Below are 19,758 nucleotides of genomic sequence, written 5' to 3' on the forward strand. Positions count from 1 at the left end.
ATCTTGGTCCTTGTTCTCCTAGGGTTAAAAGGCAAAAAGGGGGACAGATAGAGCAGAAGGAGCATGGGGCAGTGTGTGCTTCACTGGCTCCATTCAGGCAGGTTCCCACGTAGTGCTGGAGCTGTGATGTGATTGTCACCTCTGTGCCCTTCCAAGAGCCCCTAGGGACCAGCTGTGCTGCGTTCAGGTGCTGCTGCCAAGCACCAAAGGGTGGCAGAGCTTTTCTTGCCTCCAGAGCGGGTGGTGGGGCAGGAGCCGAGTCACTCCTTCACTGGGTGCTCTTGGCAGTAACCACTGCCGTGGTCTTGTAGAAGTGGGCGCTGAGGAGAGGGCCAGGAGATGCCAGCTCAGGTGGTGCCAGGCTCAGAGCCCTCACACAGGGCTCTCTGCAGGCGGCTGACACCAGGGAACGTAACGGGGCCGATTTTATTCACGCAGGTTAGGTGGAGGAAGAGGAGGGGCTGGTGTTGGGAATGCAGAGTCAGTGCAGAGAGCAGAAAAATAAAGTGAGTGTAGACACCAAGGGCACTTCAACAAGCAGAATTTGCAGGGTCACTTCATTCCCCTCTTGTGCTCCTTGATCCTTGGAAGTTCTGGGCGTTATTGGGTGATGTGTCTGCACAAGCCTGAATCTTCCAAGGTGGGATAAAGGCAAGGATTTGCATTAAAAATGTGACTTCTTGATAACTTTGTGTGTGTAGCAAGGGATGTGAAGGGGGCAGTTTGCAGGTGATGACGTTGTGTGAGGCGTGGGGGGTTCCAGTCATCAGAACAGACTCAGGAGTAATGTGATGCACTCAAGAGAGTTTTGTGAAAGAGGCCTAAATTAGTCTCATTAAAGACAGATTAAAATTGGAGGAGAACATTAATAAAATGACGAAATCCAACTGTGGGTTGGATCCATTTTAAATGGATGTCTCTTCTGTGCTGATTTTGCAGCGTGTATTGATGTAAATTTCCTTACCATAAGTGTGCGATTCCTGGATATCTGCAGTTGTTCGGTGGCTCTGGTTAAAGTTTGAGTACACAGCTGTTTAGTTCAAGGCTCTGGACAGGGAAATAATGGTGCTTTTTTTCCCCTTTCCTCCTTGTCCCTCTCCTTTCCCCGCTGTTTGGCTGTCTTGTCTTTCTCCCCTGAGGATTTGAGTCCTGCTGCCAGCTGTAACCCACTGGTGGGCTCAGCTCTGGAGATCAGCTTTCTTTAACAGTGCTCTGGTGGAATGCAAGAGCAGGGAAGGGAAAGGAAAGTCTGCTCTTGTCATCAGAACCTTGGTCTTGCTGCTGACCTGAAAACAAACCTAAGCAGTGAAGTTTGAAACATGAACATGTTCCCTCTTCTTAAAAAAAACCACTTACTGCCCAGGTTGCCATCAATATTTCTCCACTCTCTCAAGCATGATGGCACAACTGCTGATAACCAAGCCAGCACATCCCTCAGCTCTTATGGATCATTCATATTCCTAATGTATAGTGAGTAAAATCACTTACTTTAACTGATAGCCTGCCAAACACAACCAGTGTGCAGCTGGGTTCTGCTGGGAAACCCTGAACTTCTGAAGTATTTCTTTTGCTAAGAAAATCTACAAGTATCACCTCACCAGCAGCCAATGCAGAGAGGTTCAAAGACAAAAGATACCCTGACAAATAAGTCACCCAAAGCAGTTTCCTGACAAGAAGTCACAGTAGCCCAGGAGTTGAACTTTCTTCCTCTCTGTCCAATTACTCATCCTCTAACAAAGGTCTGGCCATTGCTGCAGTCAGACCTTTGCTGGAGGTTTCTCCTCAGCAGTTTGGGTGCCTTTTTTCAGATTTGCACTGCAGTTTTCATGGAGCTTTCAGCTTTGATTAGAGGTGGATATGTGAGAACTGTCCAAGAACCAAAATCCAACTGCTTTCTAGAACAACTTTCAAGTTCGAATAGATCAAAAAATGCAACTGTTAGATCCTTTCCTTACAGTACATGTAATTTTAATGCTGCCTATTTCTTTTATCTCCTTATCTGGTCTTTTTGGGTTTGTTTGTTTCCAAGCTTTAATGCATTGCAGCATAAGGAGGGAAGCAGACATCCCTTGGTTGCTTAGCATTGGGAAGATGACAAGATGAAAACACAACAACACAGTAGAGTTAACTCCAGTGGCTTTCTAAAAATGTTCCCACTCCTCAGCTGAAATGGAAGCCTTTCTTCTTTTTCTGTTTGTCTTCAGAGAAATCAACAGAACAAAACAATGTCCTCATGAAGTATTGGTGAATTTCCTTTAACGTATGGAAAGGCCAATACAGTGTATTGGGATGGGCAATCCTGGGAAAGGCTCGGTGTGTTGGAACTGGTGAAGGGCACGGTGTTTTTACTTCAACCTGCCTTTAAATTTCATTTATTTTAATTCAAGTTATTAATTACTCTCAGGTAAATGATATTTAGACTGTGTTGTGCTGGTTGTGACCACAGGGTCTCACTGGACAAGGGGCCAAGCGAAAAGATGTAAATGAAGATTGCTGCCCTTGGCAATTTCTGTAAACTGATCGCAATTGAACTGCCAGAGGGCAGGGCTGGATGGGAGATTGGGCAGGAATTGTTCCCTGGCAGGGTGGGCAGGCCCTGGCACAGGGTGCCCAGAGCAGCTGTGGCTGCACCTGGATCCCTGGCAGTGCCCAAGGCCAGGCTGGACACTGGGGCTTGGAGCAGCCTGGGACAGTGGAGTGTCCCTGCACGTGGCAGAGGTGGAGTGGGATGAGCTTTAAGGGCCCTTCCAAACCAAACCATTCCATGATTCTATAAAATAAAATTTTAAGTGTATAAATCCCTTAGAAAGTGAGTCCTCTGAGTATATGTGAGTTCTTCCCCCCAGTATTGGAGCCCAAATAATTTTTAGCACAGATAATTCACTGCAGAATTCTGTGTGCAAGCTCAGGAGTCGGGGAAGAGCCGAGGGCCTTGTGTCAGGAGCCAAATGTCAACTGAAAAATGAAGTAACAGAGAGCAGAAAATTAAATGTATTTTATTAAAATGAGCATCTGTAGATTACACCATTGCTTTGGAAAAGATAGCAGATTGACCATAAAGTGAAGTAGAAATATGACTGGTAAAAGAAATACAGCAGAATAAGAGAAGTAGTCATAAATCTTCGTGTCCAAACAGTGGGGTCCTTCTGCTTTCTTAGTTTAACCCCAAATCCTCACGGTTTCTGTAATTTGTTGTGGATTTATTTGAAAACCATCACATCCTGTAAGACCACAAGCCCAGCTCTCCCCACAAAAGCCAGTTGTGGATGTAAAGATGGAGTGAGGGCATCTGGACAATCTGTGGGCTTGAACTCCCCAAGACCTCCATCTCTGGGCAGGAACTATTTAACCTTGATGTGCAGATTGCTGCAACTACGGTCCAAAAGCTCTCTTGAAAAGAAAAGCAAAAGCAATGAAATCTCCATTGAAGTCAAAAGGCTTTTCATTTCTGTTGATTTGCTTTGCTTCGCTTGAAAAGGTGTGGCATGGAGCCAGATCTGTAAAGTGATGTAATCTCTGTCAACCAGCCAGAGTGGGGCTGGGAGGAGAAAACATTTGCAGGGTTCATAAAATAAGCCTGAAATTGAAAAATGCAATGTAGAGCTGCCTTTGTCAGTTCACTTACTGGGTAATTGTGCCACTCCAGCGGGGTGGGGTTTGCTTTTAGGGGAAAAGCAAGGATGGGTTTGCTTCTCTTCATTTTGACGGTGTAAATAAAACCATCCAATTTTCATACAGAGGTAGAATAAAAGGGAAAAAAAACCCCTAATTCCATGCAGAGGAGGAAGCTGAAAGAGCTGTGGAGCACAGTACCAGCCTGAGCTGAACAGTGACTGCTCCAACATTAACGTTTCCTTGGTCGTGTTCTCCCCTTCCCTTCCCTCCAGGGCTGCAGACCACACGTTTAGGGAACCATTTGGAGGACAGAGTGAACAAATTCCTGCGGCGTCAGAACCATCCTGAGGCTGGAGAGGTCTTTGTCAGAGTGGTAGCGAGTTCAGATAAGACGGTAGAAGTTAAACCAGGGATGAAATCCAGGTTGGTCCTGTTAATTATAATGAATGCAATCCTTTTTATTTGTTTCAGTTTGAAGCCTCCTTACGGGGCTGTTGTAAAATTGTGCCAGTTTGCACCTTAATGCCTTTGCACGTTTTGGTAATTCGGGCATGTTTAGGATTATGAAAGGTTAAAAAATGTAGAGGAAGTGACTGTTTTGGGGGCGGTGGGGACATCCTTGCTTATAATGCTGGGACTTTGTGCCACTGCATCTTGAGAGGGACCACATTTTGGTTACAGAATTCGCAGTTTGCTCTGGAGCAGCTGCTGAGGTTCTCTTCCTTATTCTTCCTTCATTGTGTTGTATTTTTATAAACACTTCATCTTTCAGGAGTGATTTTTAATTTGCTTCACTATAAACAAAAAGCTTAAAAGCTTTGGTCTGCGAAGTATTTTGGGTTAAATTCATAAAAACCGTGTTTATGTGACATCACTTCATCCTAATGCATCACATTTTCTGCTCTGTAACCTGTTTAACGGCTTGTGGTCTCTGAGGATATTCGTGTACTCAGTGCTGGCCTGTTCAGTCCTGTGTTCTATATGGAAACAGTCTTGCCATGAATTTACAGGAACAGGACTCCCTGATTTACTATAGCTCTGATCTGACCCCATTTAACTCCTGCATTAAAATGTTCCTAAGGAGTTAAAAATAAAGTTGAAAATAATCCCATCATTCTGCTAGGACGTTGCTTTAATAATTGGCATTTTGTTTGGGTTTTTTTTTTCCCCTCCTGTTGCCCTTTCCTGCAGATTTGTGGACTCTGGTGAGATGTCAGAGTCCTTCCCTTACCGTACCAAAGCTCTGTTTGCGTTCGAGGAGATCGACGGGGTGGATGTGTGTTTCTTTGGGATGCACGTGCAGGAGTACGGCTCGGACTGCCCCCCTCCAAACACCAGGTACCCGCTGGGCATCCTCCAGACCCCCTGGGCATCCTCCAGACCCCCTGGGCATCCTCACAGACCCCCTGGGCATCCTCCAGACCCCCCTGAGCATCCTCCAGACCCCCTGAGCATCCTCCAAACGCCCCTGAGCATCCTCCAGACCCCCCTGAGCATCCTCCAGACCCCCTGAGCATCCTCACAGACCCCCTGGGCATCCTCACAGACCCCCTGGGCATCCTCCAGACCCCCTGGGCATCCTCCAGACCCCCTGGGCATCCTCCCAAACCCCCCTGAGCATCCTCCAGACCCCCTGGGCATCCTCCCAAACCCCCCTGAGCATCCTCCCAGACCCCCTGAGCATCCTCCAGACCCCCCTGGGCATCCTCCAGACCCCCCTGGGCATCCTCCCAAACCCCCCTGGGCATCCTCCCAGACCCTCTGGGCAGTCAGTGGCAGCATTTGGGACATGCATTTCAGTTCTGGAGCACAAATCCGTCCTGCTGTAGGACTGCAGACGGCCTTGAAGGGAATGACAAATATCACAACAAAAAACATTGCATTTTTCTGCTTTTAATTTTGCCTCTCAATGTATATTCTTGCTGTCTAAAAAAAAAAAAAACGCTGCCCCTCTTTTGCTTCTGAGGACTGTTTAGCCCAGGTTAAGACGCTTCAACACGCATTAAAATGCCATCAGCGTTAATCAGTGTCTCTGCACGTGTGTGTGCTGTAGAAGGCAGCAGTAGAAGGCAGAGCAGCCCTGACTGAGCGTGCCCCCTCTCTCCCTGCAGGCGCGTGTACATCTCCTACCTTGACAGTATTCACTTCTTCCGGCCGCGCTGCCTCCGCACGGCCGTGTACCACGAGATCCTCATCGGCTACCTGGAGTACGTGAAGAAGCTGGGGTGAGTGAGAGCTGGGGCAGGAGGGAGATGGGGGCTGCGGTGTTTCCTTCGCTTGGGGCGCTCCCTGTTCCCTCCTCACCTCGCTGAGACGTGTGGAGCCGACGCCTCTTCTGCGCTGGGGAGAGGAACGGGGGTTTTGTGGCTGAGGCGGTTTTTATCGCCGGGATTCCCAAACTGGCAGCACGTCATTCGTCTGGTCAGAGGTTCGCTCGATGTTTGAGCTTCGTTGTTACGTCCCTGACCTTCTCCCTTGTCGAGATCCGGGTTATTGCCTCAGCATCTTCGCGACGAAGAGAAGAATTTTTAAAATTTCAAAAAGGAAGCCGGAGGTTCTGCATTTATAGCTGGGTTTGAGTTGGTCTTCTGCTGGGAGTCACAGATGTTTGTTGTGTGTGACACAGGTACGTGACTGGGCACATCTGGGCCTGTCCCCCCAGTGAAGGAGATGATTACATCTTCCATTGCCACCCACCTGACCAGAAAATACCCAAACCCAAACGTTTGCAAGAATGGTATAAGAAGATGCTGGACAAGGCATTTGCCGAGAGAATCATTCACGACTACAAGGTTTGTTACTGTTTGATTTCTGATTTATAGTGTTTTCATTTGAAGGGAGCTACTATTGGTTCATAACAATAACCTGAAAAGTGGAGTAATGTTGTACAAGGGGTTTATTCTCAGCCAGTGGCTTCATTTTTTTAGATTTTCTTGAGGTTCTGCCTTTCAGGCTGAAAATCCTTTAGGTTTGGTGTCTGCTCGAAGGGAAATCTTCTTCAAGAACCTGCTTTTGTGTGTTTTTCTTTCACTGCATTTTCTAGGCAAGGAAATGTGGAGCTTGTCAAGGTTTGTAGGAGCTGTTTGTGGTGATTCTGGAGGAGCAGGTGGAATGCTGGACCCCACTAGTGTGAAATAAAAGAGCTCCTTATGACACAAATGATTTTTGTAACTGGGGAGGATCACACATGTACCCAAGGAAATAAGTGGAAGGTGGCAAAGGGAGCATTTGCCACTCCTTCCATGTGAAAATTTACAAGAATTCCTTAATGGTAGCGCCAGTGCTGGAAAAAAATGATGTTTTGATGGGCAAATGACAGTTCCTAAATGGGTGGAGTAGGAACAGCCTCTAACGAGCCTTGTCATGGGCGTAGCAGAGAGCTGGGGAACCTGGGTCTCCTGATAAGGGGGGTTTTGAAACCAGGGAGGCGTCAGTTGCATTTTCCAGGGGTGTCTTGGTGTCTCCCGTCATGTCAGGAACATGAACTGATGGCATGATGGGGGTCAGGAAAGCCTCAGCACTGATCCTCAGGTGGAGCAGGGAGCGGGGCTGTGCCAGGGCTGCCAGGCTGGATCTGGAGCTGCCCCAGAAGAGGAGCCCAGGCAGGAGCAGCTCACGGCTGTGGGTGAGGCCCAGCTGTTCAGTGCAGCTCTGGGCCGTGCCTCTGGTTCCCCTCTCCCTCTCCTAAGTGATCCTCAGTTACTCATCCCCCTCTGGTGTGATGTGCTCGACAGGACATCTTCAAACAAGCCACCGAGGACAGGCTGACCAGTGCCAAGGAGCTGCCTTACTTTGAGGGTGATTTCTGGCCCAACGTGCTGGAGGAAAGCATTAAGGAGTTGGAGCAGGAGGAGGAGGAGAGGAAGAAGGAAGAGAGCACTGCAGCTAGTGAAACAACAGAGGTGGGTCAGCTTTATGTGCCATATTTTCCCTTAGCTCACAGATCTGGAAATTAATGCTTTGATATAGAGAGGTCACATCAGATAAACTAGAGAAGATCATTTACAGCAGACGTGAAATCAGGGGCCCCTTTAACTGCATTTCTGATTTTCTCCTTGGTTAACAAACCTACTGATGGCTTGGTTTGGGTTTTTTTAACAGACTCAGAAGTCACTTATGTCAGTTCAGCATCTCTCTTGTCAGAGAAATGTGTTAAACTGCTTTTGCCACGGTACATTTGCTTACAGTCATTTGGCTGAGCTTCTGGTTCACACCTTTGCAAAGCACCTCCAGCATTTTGAAAGGTGCTGGATTTTTCAGAGCTGAATGAAAACGTGGCTGGTTTTTAAGCACAGGTACTTGTAGTCATTTGCAACAGCGAAGGGCTGAAATTTAAAAGTGTTTATTGCAGGCTTTGCTTGGTGGGAAATGTTGATCCTGATGGTGCTGTTCCTTCACCGACATTCTCTCTTTGTCTAGAAAAACCAACCAAACCAAAAAAAAACCCAAAGAAACCCAACAACCAAGTTTTTCTGGCCAGAAGGTCATCATTCATTTTTATTTCTGTCTTGATTTTATCTGCAACCAAATGGTCTCAGCACTTTTATCCTGTCCCTTTTACCTGGGATTTGCAGCAAGATGTTTTGAAAAATAAATGGTGTAGAAAAATTTGAAGTCCAATAAGATTGAGGCAGAACCAAAAGCTTTACCTGGGGAAAGCCCCCTTTAAGGGTAGGTGCTGTGACTGCCTTCAGTCTGTGTACATGGGATTGATGTGGGGGATGGACCTCAGTCCATCACCTTTGTGATGTCAGGAAGTTCCTTCTGTTAAACCTTAGCAGCTCTTTCAAAGTTAATACAGTTTTTGGGTATGTGTTTATGGAACCACAAAGTTAACAGCTTTCACTTTGTTCCTTCTGAATGTGACTTTGAATATTGAGATGGTTCAGCAAACATTGCTGTGTAAAAAGAAATGGAGGCCAAGGCATGGAATTGGGCTGCAGCCCTCTCTTGCTAACAGAATCACTTCAGAAAATCAGGGAAAACAGTGCTATGAGTGTTTAGTCTGCATCTAGGAGGGGGGAAAAGGTGTTTGAAAAAGCCCAGAACAGTTCACTGTGAGCTCAGACGAGTCTTGGGCTAAAATGAGCTGATGCAGCCTTGGCTGGGAACATCCCTGTGCCCCCCCTGAATGCCTGGGGCAGCAGGGGGCACAGCCTGCACCCAGCCTGCCGAGGTGCCATCCAGGCCTGGCACGCTGGGGTCTTTGCCACTTGACTCAGGAAAAGGAGCAAATTTAAAGGTGTGAGAAGTGCAGGCACCTACAGTGGATCACTTCATGGAGGAAACTGCCCAGCAGTGGGGATCTCCGTGGGTACGAGCACCACGTGGACCTTGGTACTGAAATGGCACAGAAGCTGTCTTCAGTTCTTCTTCCTAAATTTTGTCTGTGTGAAGAGAGAGCTTCCTGCAAGTGAGCATGTGCTGCAGGTATCAAAGGGAGTCTAAAGAGGTGGTAAATATTCAGAGTTCTTGGCAAAGGTTCTGAAGGGGTGAGGCTCCCCCAGGAACCGTCCCTCAGCAGCTCTGGCTGAATGCCAGAATTGAAAGGTACAAACACAGCCCTACAACTGCTTAAAACAGCTTGGAATACTTTGTACAGTTTGCCAAATACAAACTTGCTAAAGGTGGAGTAGAAAGGAAACTTAAGACTTGGCTCGTTTGATAAGTTTCAGTCTGTTCTTCCTTTTGGTGTTTAAATTTTAAGATCTCGGTGCTTTAGGATGTGGAGGCAAAGGAGGACGGGCTCCAGTTCCACCAGTGGGAGGAAACTTGGGGGCAGTCAGGGTGGGAACATAAAACAGGTCACTTCTGAATCCCTTCAAGTGACTTAGAGCTCAGTCTGGTTTCCCATAAAATAGTCTCATTTTAATTTCCAAACAGGTTGGGTCAGAAAATCCACAAAACTAGTTCGAGAGAGCCCAGGAGTGGACAGGGAATTCCTGTCCAAGGCTAATTAATGGACTGGAAGGCTGGCAGCAGGCTATAAATAGAATTGCTTTCTGCAGCTGGAATATTTTTGTTTTCCTGGAATAAATAAGCCTGTGGATAAACCCAGTGTTTGCCTGTACATACTGTCCATGTGTGTATATTTATATTTATATATCCAAGTATTTCAGTAGCTTATTTTTAATTTTATGATGACCAACATTCTAGAAGTAGGAGAGGGGTTTTTCCTGAGCCCACCCTTCTGAGGGCTTGGGGCTTGATTTTTTTTTAAGGACATGAGAACTCTAAAAGATATTTCTGTTTTCCCAAGTCATGTAAATAGCATCACCTGCTATTTTTCACTCTCTTTACTTCCATCTGACATTCAGTGTATGGCCACTGTGGTCTGTGTTGTAACTTGGGCACAAGTGGAGGTTTTGGAGATTATTTTTTTTTTGGGAGCTGCACGTGCAGCTGGAAGTCTGCAGGATGGAGAATAATGTGGTTTTTTGGTTTCAGTTCAAATCTTGCATGTTCTTATCCGTGTCCTAGCCCTAAATCTGTTCAGTAAAAACAAGCATTAAATCAGATCTCAAGCAAGTATGCGACACACCAAATGCACAGCAAAGCAAAGTACTGCACCCCTGGAATTTTAAGTTCATATTATTTGTGTCATTTTATCATCAGCTGCAAGATCTAAAGCAGTGGAAGCTGAAGTATGATGTTGGAGAAGGAAAAATAATCAGTGTAAAATGGGAATTTTTTTAATGTATACATTCTTTAAAAGTCTATTTTTAGACAGTGTTTGGATTTGTTTGCCTGCCAGTTTGGCTTTTGATTTTTCCTGGAAGATAGGATATATTTAACACAGGAGGGCTGATTTGCAGGCATTGGAACAAAGTTCTATTCCTGTCAGCAGAAGTGTGTCACTGTGAGCCCAGTGAATGGGAGAGAGCTCTCCAAAGTGTAACATCTTTCCCGTGCCTTTATTGCAGGGGAGCCAGGGCGACAGCAAGAATGCCAAGAAAAAGAACAACAAAAAAACCAACAAGAATAAGAGCAGCATCAGCAGAGCTAACAAGAAGAAGCCCAGCATGCCAAACGTGTCCAATGACCTGTCTCAGAAGCTCTACGCCACCATGGAGAAGCATAAAGAGGTACTGTGGAAATGTGCTGTAAAAAGAGAAAGGTTTCTTCCTGTAAATGCAGGCATGGTGATATTCAGAAGTGAAAAATCAGGAGGAATAAACCCTGTGGTTGGGCTGGGAACGTTTCTGTTGCGTAACGACGTGTTGGAAGAGATTAGCCTAAACGAAGATAATTAGATAAAGTTCTCACTGCGGAGAACACGAGCTCCTTCCTGCAACATTACCTGACCTCTTTGCCTTTTGTTTCTTCCCCGTTTACCTGCAGGTGTTTTTCGTGATTCATTTACACGCCGGGCCCGTGATTAACACCCTGCACCCCATCGTGGACCCGGACCCGCTGCTGAGCTGTGACCTGATGGACGGGCGAGACGCCTTCCTCACCCTGGCCAGAGACAAGCACTGGGAATTCTCGTCCCTGCGCCGATCCAAGTGGTCGACGCTGTGCATGCTGGTGGAGCTGCACACCCAGGGGCAGGATCGCTTCGTCTACACCTGCAACGAGTGCAAGCACCACGTGGAGACCAGGTGGCACTGCACTGTCTGCGAGGTACGTGTGGGCACGTGGCACTGCGCTGTCACTGAGGGACGGTGGCACTGCGCTGTCACTGAGGGACGGTGGCACTGCGCTGTCACTCAGGGACGGTGGCACTGCGCTGTCACTGAGGGACGGTGGCACTGCGCTGTCACTGAGGGACGGTGGCACTGCAGTGTCACTGAGGGACGGTGGCACTGCACTGTCACTCAGGGACGGTGGCACTGCGCTGTCACTCAGGGACGGTGGCACTGCAGTGTCACTGAGGGATGGTGGCACTGCGCTGTCACTGAGGGATGGTGGCACTGCGCTGTCACTGAGGGACGGTGGCACTGCAGTGTCACTTAGGGACGGTGGCACTGCGCTGTCACTGAGGGATGGTGGCACTGCGCTGTCACTGAGCGATGGTGGCACTATGCTGTCACTCAGGGGTGGTGGCACTGCAGTGTCACTTAGGGATGGTGGCACTGCCCTGTCACTGAGGGATGGTGGCACTGCGCTGTCACTCAGGGACGGTGGCACTGCACTGTGACTCAGGGACGGTGGCACTGCAGTGTCACTGAGGGATGGTGGCACTGCGCTGTCACTCAGGGACGGTGGCACTGCGCTGTCACTCAGGGACGGTGGCACTGTGACGTACATGTGGGGCACCTCAGAACTCAGCCCCTCTCTTGCCCTGCAGCTGAGTTTGATGGGGTTTTTTAGATATTGCCCAAAGTTCCTCCAAGTTAAGCCCATCCCGGTAAAGGGCTGCTAAGCCTTGAGGTGAGGTGACTGCCAGGCGGGTGCCTCTTCTAGAATAAGTGACTTTAGTTGCTCAACACCAATGCTCTGGAACAGCACCTGCTGCATAGTCTGTTCTGCTACTGCTCCTCTGCACAGACAAGTTTTTAACTTAATTTTAAAGAATTGTGGATCTTAGAATTGTGTAAGTTGGAAGGCACCTCAAAGATCATCTTGTTTCACCCCTCTGCCATGGGCAGGGACACCTTCCACTACCCCAGATTGCTTAAATTTTAGGACCTGTGTTAGAGAGAACTTATCCATGGGGCTGTACTGCTACTCTTGAGGCTTCTTGGAGGGCTTGTGTTGACCTCTGGCCGTAGCTGAACAAAAGAGGTTTGAATAAGTGCAGCCTCCTTTTTACACTGCGAGTTATTGCTAGGTCTGTGGGGGAAGAGTCTTAATTAATCCCTCTGAGGAAAGCACTGAGCAGAGCTTCTTGAGGCGAGGCTGCAGGACGTGGATTGGACGTTAGGATGAGTTAGGTGGTGGAAGGAGGGAGGGCCTTTAGGCTGCCCCGGGTACCTCTGTGTAAGGGAGTGCCCTTCCTCCAGCCAAAGCAGGGACCGGGCAGCAGAAATGGGAGGGCTTTCAGGTAAGTGTCTGTCTTTGCATGAAACTTGCTCCTGTTCAGAAATTTTTAAAAATACATACTTAAGGGATAATTATTAGTCAGTAATTACACTAAGGATAAATAAATGGAGAGCCAGACCCTACTTTTTAGGAGTGATTTACCATAGATTTATCTTACTAGTTGGAGGTGTTGGCACCCCAGTAGGCATCACAGAAGAAATAAACAGTTCATGTCATCAAAAGGGAAAAATTGAAGAAGGAAGTTCTGCAAGACTTTTTCATGTAACAGACTGACACAGTGATAGCCCTGACGGCATTGTTACCTGCCACAGTGAAGAGCTGTGATTGCAGGCCGGCTTTGCTGGGGCTGCTGCCCTCCCTGCCTGGACAGGCTGTGCAGCCACTTCCCTGGCTGAGGGCAGGTGTGAAGTGCGGTGGCAGCTGTCGGCAGTGTGTGGCTGTCACCCTGCCCGTGCTCTGCGTGGTTGCACCCACGAGCACCCGGGCCGTGCCCGCGCAGGGGCTGGTGCTGCTCCGCTGGCACCGCGCCGCTCTCTGCCCGTGCGGTTCGTGCCCTGTCAGCGCCTGAGCTCCGGCTTTTCTTTTCTTGCAGGACTACGACCTCTGCATCAACTGCTACAACACTAAGAGCCATGACCACAAGATGGTTAAGTGGGGCCTGGGTCTGGATGATGAGAGCAACAACCAAGGCGAGCAGCAGTCCAAGAGCCCCCAGGAGTCGCGACGGCTGAGCATCCAGCGCTGCATCCAGTCCCTCGTCCACGCCTGCCAGTGCCGCAACGCAAACTGCTCTCTGCCGTCCTGCCAGAAGATGAAACGGGTTGTCCAGCACACCAAGGGCTGCAAGCGCAAGACCAACGGCGGCTGTCCGGTGTGCAAACAGCTCATAGCTCTTTGCTGCTACCATGCCAAACACTGCCAAGAGAACAAATGCCCCGTGCCATTCTGTCTCAATATCAAACACAAGCTCCGACAGCAGCAGATCCAGCACCGCCTGCAGCAGGCTCAGCTCATGCGCAGAAGGATGGCTACCATGAACACCCGAAACGTGCCTCAGCAAAGTTTGCCTTCTCCTACCTCAGCAACGCCTGGTACCCCTACGCAGCAGCCGAGTACACCGCAGACGCCGCAGCCTGCTCCCCAGCCCCAGCCCTCCCCCGTAAGTATGTCACCGGCCGGCTTCCCCAGCGTGTCCAGGACCCAGCCCCCCACCACCGTCTCGACGGGAAAACCCGCAAACCCGGTCTCGGCGCCGCCGCCTCCGGCTCAGCCGCCGCCGGCCGCCGTGGAAGCGGCTCGGCAGATCGAGAGAGAGGCCGCCCAGCAGCAGCAGCAGCAGCTCTACAGGGTCAACAACATGAACAACGGTTTGCCGCCCGGCCGCCCGGGACTGGTGAACCCCGCGGTGGGCTCGGTGAACCAGATGCCGCAAGTCAGCATGAATGTACCCCGGCCCAGCCCCGTGAGCGGCCCCGTCATGTCCAACATGCAGCCCGGGCAGTGGCAGTCGCCGCCGATGCCGCAGCAGCAGCCGATGCAGCCGGGAATGGCCAGACCGGTGATGCCGATGGCGACGCCGCAAGCCGTGGCCGGGCCCAGGATGCCGGGCGTGCAGCAGCCGCCGCGGAGCATCACCCCCAATGCACTTCAGGACTTGCTGAGGACCTTGAAATCACCGAGTTCTCCGCAGCAGCAGCAGCAGGTTCTTAATATCCTTAAATCCAACCCTCAGCTTATGGCAGCTTTTATAAAGCAAAGAACGGCCAAATACGTGGCGAACCAGCCCGGGATGCAGCCGCAAGCGGGGATACAGCCCCAGCCCGGGATGCAGCAGCCGCAGACCGGCATGCAACAGCCGGGCATGCACGCGCAGGCGGGACTGCAGAACATGAACACGATGCAAGCCGGAGTGCAGAGACCGAGCGTGCCCCCGCAGCAGCAAGGGATCGGAGCTATGAACCCCCAGGGACAAGCGATCAACATCATGAACCCCGGCCACAACCCCAGCATGGCCAACATGAGCCCGCAGTACCGCGAGATCCTGAGGCGGCAGCTACTGCAGCAACAGCAGCAGCAGCAGCAGCAGGGAGGGGCCGGCATGGCAGGAGGGATGGCAGCACACAACCAGTTCCAGCAGCCCCAAGGCCCGGGAGGTTACCCCCAAGCCATGCAGCAGCAGCGGATGCAGCAGCACCTATCCATACAGGGGAGTTCCATGGGACAGATGGCTCAGATGGGACAGCTGAACCAGATGGGCCAGCCCGGCCTGGGGGCCGACGGCGCTCCCAACATCCAGCAGGCCCTGCAGCAGCGCATCCTGCAGCAGCAGCAGATGAAGCAGCAGATAGGGTCCCCCGGGCAGCCCAACCCCATGAGCCCACAGCAGCACATGCTCTCAGGACAACCGCAGGCGTCTCATCTCCCCGGCCAGCAGATCGCCACCTCCCTCAGCAACCAGGTGCGGTCCCCAGCGCCCGTTCAGTCTCCCCGTCCCCAGTCCCAGCCGCCACATTCCAGCCCGTCACCCAGGATACAGCCCCAACCGTCACCGCACCACGTCTCTCCCCAGACTGGTTCCCCCCACCCAGGACTCGCAGTCACTATGGCTAGCTCCATGGATCAGGGACACTTGGGCAACCCAGAACAGAGTGCAATGCTTCCCCAACTAAACACCCCCAACCGCAGTGCGTTGTCTAACGAATTGTCTCTGGTCGGTGACACCACCGGGGACACATTAGAGAAATTTGTGGAGGGTTTGTAGCATTATGGGAGCATCACTTTTGTTTCTTCTTTCCTTTCGTGTTCTTGGATATTTTGTACTGAAAAATTCAGACATCTGGGTTGTTTTGAATCCTAGATGGAACTGCTGCTTCCTACAGATGGAAGAATTAATTGCTGTTTAAAAATAAAAAGAAAAAAAAAAAAACAATACAAAGAATATATTTTTTTGTTAAAGCCAGGCGGTTAAAATATCTGGTCTCTTTTGTGGGTTTTTTTGGTTTTTATTTTTTTGTTGCTGTTGACTCATACCTTTTTTTTAACGGGGAAAACAAGTTCATTATATTCATATTTTTTATTTGTATTTTCAAGACTTTAAACATTTGCGTTTAAAAGAAGAAAAAAAAAAATAATATTCAGAAACTGTTTCCTGAAATAATGCAACATTATAGCGTATCCCGGTAACTTTGACACATGGCGGGAAGATTTTTGTTTTCTATAGTGAACTCTGCAGGCGTTTGAAGTATTACCCCTGGGAAGATAGGAATTGACTCTTGCACACATTGGCCAACGCCAAAATCCTTGTCTTGCAGATGTAGAAATTGTTGCTTTGTTTCTCTGATAAAACTGGTCTTAGATGAAAATAGGGATGATCACTCTTAGGCCGTGCTGATCTGGATAGAGAAGAAACATTCTTTTCTTTCTTTCTTCTGTGTGAAACTTGAAACGAGGAAAGCAATTCTAGTGTAAATCATGCAAGCGCTATAATTACTATAAATAAGAAAATCCAAGAAGATTCAATCACTGTATAGAATGGTAAAAAGAAAAAAAAACTCATTTCTTACTTATAATATCATATTGTTAAATAAACTGTGTGCAACAGACAAAAAGGGTGGTCCTTCTTGAATCCATGTACATGGTATTAACACTTAGTGTTTGGGTTTTTTGTTATGAAAATGCTGTTTTCAACATTGTATTTGGACTATGCATGTCTTTTTTCCATTGTATATAAAGTATTGCTTAAAATTGATATAAATTACTGAAGTTTTTAACATGTATTCTGTTCTTTAAAAATCCATGTAAGAATGTTTAAGGTTTTTATTTATTTATATATTTTTTTCGATCATGTTCTTTGTAAGACATAGCTATGACGATTCACTCATGACCCGGAGCAGCCAGAGGCAGCGGTAGGAGAGGCACGATCCATGGATATTGTAGCTAGCATGTCTGTTTTACGGCACCCTTAGCGATTGTTTCCTTTTCGGGGAGGGAGAGCAGAGGGGAATGGTTCCCAGACATCGACTCTTTGCAGGTGTTCATCCATAAGGGTTAACTGGAATAAATTATTAATAGCCGTCGCTTTTTAAAAACTGCATTAATTTAGAGAAGGATCACCAATGAAAGGAAAATAGAGAGTATTGAGTTAATTCTAGGCTAATTTATTTAGTCTACAGTAAAATATGAACCTATTGACTTTAACACTATTTTTCTGCTGTTAACTCTGAGTCTAGATTTGAGGGTTTTCTGTGGAATAAAAAATAACAAATCATGTACATGTTCCCTTTAATATCCTGTCACCACGCCCTCATGTCCCTGGGATACTCACTCCTCCTCCCCTCAGTGAATTGCTTTCTCGGAGTTAAAAAGTCCAGGGGGTATTTCCCAGCGTAGGTGCGAGCTCCAACCACGACGAGCCGTCCCTCGGAGCTCGAGGCGCCTCGGCCCCGCGTTGCCCGTGGGCTGTGCGGTGTCCCGGGAGCTCCGGGCACTCGCGGCTTTCCACATCCAGCAGCGCTTCCTCCAGCATTAACGTTTTTATCGGGACACTGGTGGGGGAGAACGGGGGGAAAAGAGCAAATCTTGATCTCAGCTTTTGTCCCCGTACCGTGAAAATCGTGTGCTGCGGCACCACTTCATCCTTTTTAACTGGAGAGGGTCTCTGCTTCAACTTTTACTTGCAAATTTTTAACTATTGTCCTTTTTCACTACCATTGGATTCATCTGCCCACGCAATTGTCTTCAGCAATTCAAGATGTCAAAATTTGGGGCTGGGGTGAGGTCAGCGAACGCTAAACCCAAAGCTTGTCCAAAAGAAATTGCTGTAAAAAAAAAAAAAAAATACCAAACAGAAAAAAAAAAAAAAAAAGATGGAAAGCCCTGATGCTGTGTCTCATGCTGTGTACTTAAAAAGAGGAAAAATACTATATTTGTGATCAAAAAGAGGAAACTTGAAATGTGCTGGTGTTTCTAATAAAAGCTGGTAAAACTGCTTGGATTGAAGGATGGTTCCACTTGGCTGGTGCCCGCGAGGATCAGCGGAGCCTGACGCCCGAGGTTGGGATAACTGCGCTCAATCTCTCTAATTCCTCTAAGTAGCCTCCATTTTAAAGGCATCGGCGCCGCTGCCGGATTTGGATAAGCTGAGTCCTCCTTGGAGCACAGAGCTGGTGCGGCCCAGGCTGCAGCTCGCTTGGGTGCCCATTCCCGGGGAAGAGTGGAGGAAAACAACGGATGGGAAGCAAATGCTGGAATAATTTTTAAGTACAACCTGAAGTGTGGCGAGATCACAGCGCCAAGGGATCGATGTAGGTGCGATACCCAGGTGTGTTAGGTAAGAGCAGACGTTTTACCAGGCAGAGAAGGGAAATGCAGAGCTGAAATCAAACCTGAGGAGGGGCTGGGGGTGCAGCCTCGGGGGGGGTTGAGTCCAGTCTCCTGTGAGTGTTGGTAGGAAATTCAGCATATCTGAAGCCTGGATGGGCCTGGCTTTTCCAAGTCCCTGTCTGTTTGCTGGGGAGCATCCTAGAAACATGGGAATTTATTAGGTGAGAGTGCACTGGAGCTTGGTGCAGGAGCTTTACCAAGGAAGAGGCTGGGTAAGACCTTCCCCTCACTGAATTTTGGAGCAGAAGAAGGTGCTTAAATCTGAACGTCGAGCTGCAGCGATGGTTCTCTGCTCTCTTCCCGAGCTGCCCACACTGCTCCGCTCTGCTCCTGCCTCCCGCCACTGCTGCCGCAGGCCGGGAGCTCTCCCTCTCGCTGCCCGCACAGCTGGGCTTCCTCTCATGCTCATCCCTGTCCCTGCGGGACACAAATCTGCCCGTAGCACCCGTGTGAGTGCTCCCGCTCCGTCTGCCTCCGGATGCGTTAGAACAAAGCGGGGAGGAAGAGGAGCCCTCTTGCCAAACAGGCTGGGACGGTTCCCCTCGGTCCCTGTTAAAGGCAGCAGTAGATGTTGTCCCTTCTAGCCGGTAGCAGTGGACAGCAGTAAGTGACAGCAGTTCACGGCTTACAGGGCAAATTTTAGCCCGTGGTTCTTCCAGTGCAGGGAAGATGGAGCAGCCACCCTGCACTTGGAGGAGCACCGCAGAGGTTGCTGTGCCGGGCAATCTGTGTTTCCCTGCGCTTCGCCACAGTCGGGAATTTAAATTGCAGAGCAGGACGCTGCCAGGGCAGTGATTGAAGCAAGCCGGAGCCAACCCCCGGATAACTGAAAGGAGCCCGGACAGAGGGGAGGCTCTGTATCAGATCCCCTGCGATCCCTGCAGGAGCTCATGTCGTGGCTAATGGTCAAAGCACACCCAGGGAGAGGCAGGAGGAGGATTCAGGTGTTTCACAGCAGGTACAAGAGCTCTGGCACAGCGTCGCTCGCAGGAGTGCCGTGGGGTCAGCGGGAGGTAGCAGTGAGCACAACGAGAGGAGGGAAGTGTTTGCAGCCGGCTCAGAAGTCATTTTGGTTTTGGCTGCAGCAAGGGAATCTCGATGAAGGGCTGGAGTTGGTTCCAGGTGGAAATGCAGCCAGCAGAAGGGTGTCGGAGTGATGCAAAGACCCGTGCTGGTTTTGTTGCACCTAATCCATAACATCGAGTGCCCCACAAACCCCACTCCATGTGGGTGTTTCTTAGATCTGAACCTCCAAAACAACACTCGGCTCCGTGTAGTCCCAGAAGATCAGCTGCAAGCACGAGTGAATTGCACACAGAGCTTTCCAGCGAGCTCCCCCGGGCCTGGGATTAACAAAGCTGGCTCTGTTCAGTGGGCACGGTTCCCTCCTGAAAGCTCCTCGGTCTGGAAGTGGTTAGTGCTCACCGAAAGAGATCTGCTCCATCTTTTATTTTTGGTTGTGCGGCTCATCGAGGCCAGACTCTGCTCTCACGCACGTTCCAAATTCGGCTCTCGGCAGAGTGGTTCATTTCCTCGCTCATCCGCATCCCATCCAAAGCCTTTCTCCAGTACCTCGGCCGCTTAGATCTCGATGATGTACGCTAAAATAGCCCCGGGGGATGAGGAGCTTCAGAGAAATGGAAAAATGAGATGTTAAGCAATTGGCCCAGCGTCGAGCAGGGTGCCCGGCCAAGGTGCGGCACGCAGGGGCTCCCTGAGGGGCTGCTCCCAGGAGCCTTGCTTCCGCCCTCAGCCCCCTCTGTGGGGAAACGGGGA

The 19,758-nt window shown here is 49.4% G+C and overlaps 1 protein-coding gene across 4 annotated transcripts in view; it reads left to right on the forward strand.

Annotated features, from left to right (window-relative positions):
- The window catches only part of CREBBP (CREB binding protein), a 95,555-nt gene extending 79,198 nt beyond the window's left edge, over window positions 1–16,357 (forward strand). For all 4 annotated transcript variants that reach the window (XM_040078712.2, XM_040078715.2, XM_040078713.2 and 1 more), the window contains 8 exons: window positions 3,888–4,038; window positions 4,807–4,953; window positions 5,727–5,840; window positions 6,242–6,407; window positions 7,350–7,517; window positions 10,539–10,700; window positions 10,957–11,238; window positions 13,193–16,357. In XM_040078712.2, the coding sequence (XP_039934646.1) occupies window positions 3,888–4,038; window positions 4,807–4,953; window positions 5,727–5,840; window positions 6,242–6,407; window positions 7,350–7,517; window positions 10,539–10,700; window positions 10,957–11,238; window positions 13,193–15,361 (3,359 nt within the window). In that variant the 3' untranslated portion in view covers window positions 15,362–16,357. The remainder of the gene's footprint in view (window positions 1–3,887; window positions 4,039–4,806; window positions 4,954–5,726; window positions 5,841–6,241; window positions 6,408–7,349; window positions 7,518–10,538; window positions 10,701–10,956; window positions 11,239–13,192) is intronic.
- Window positions 16,358–19,758: the final 3,401 nt, after the last annotated feature.

The sequence above is a fragment of the Hirundo rustica genome, chromosome 15, assembly GCF_015227805.2.
Source record: "Hirundo rustica isolate bHirRus1 chromosome 15, bHirRus1.pri.v3, whole genome shotgun sequence".
NCBI lineage: Eukaryota > Metazoa > Chordata > Aves > Passeriformes > Hirundinidae > Hirundo > Hirundo rustica.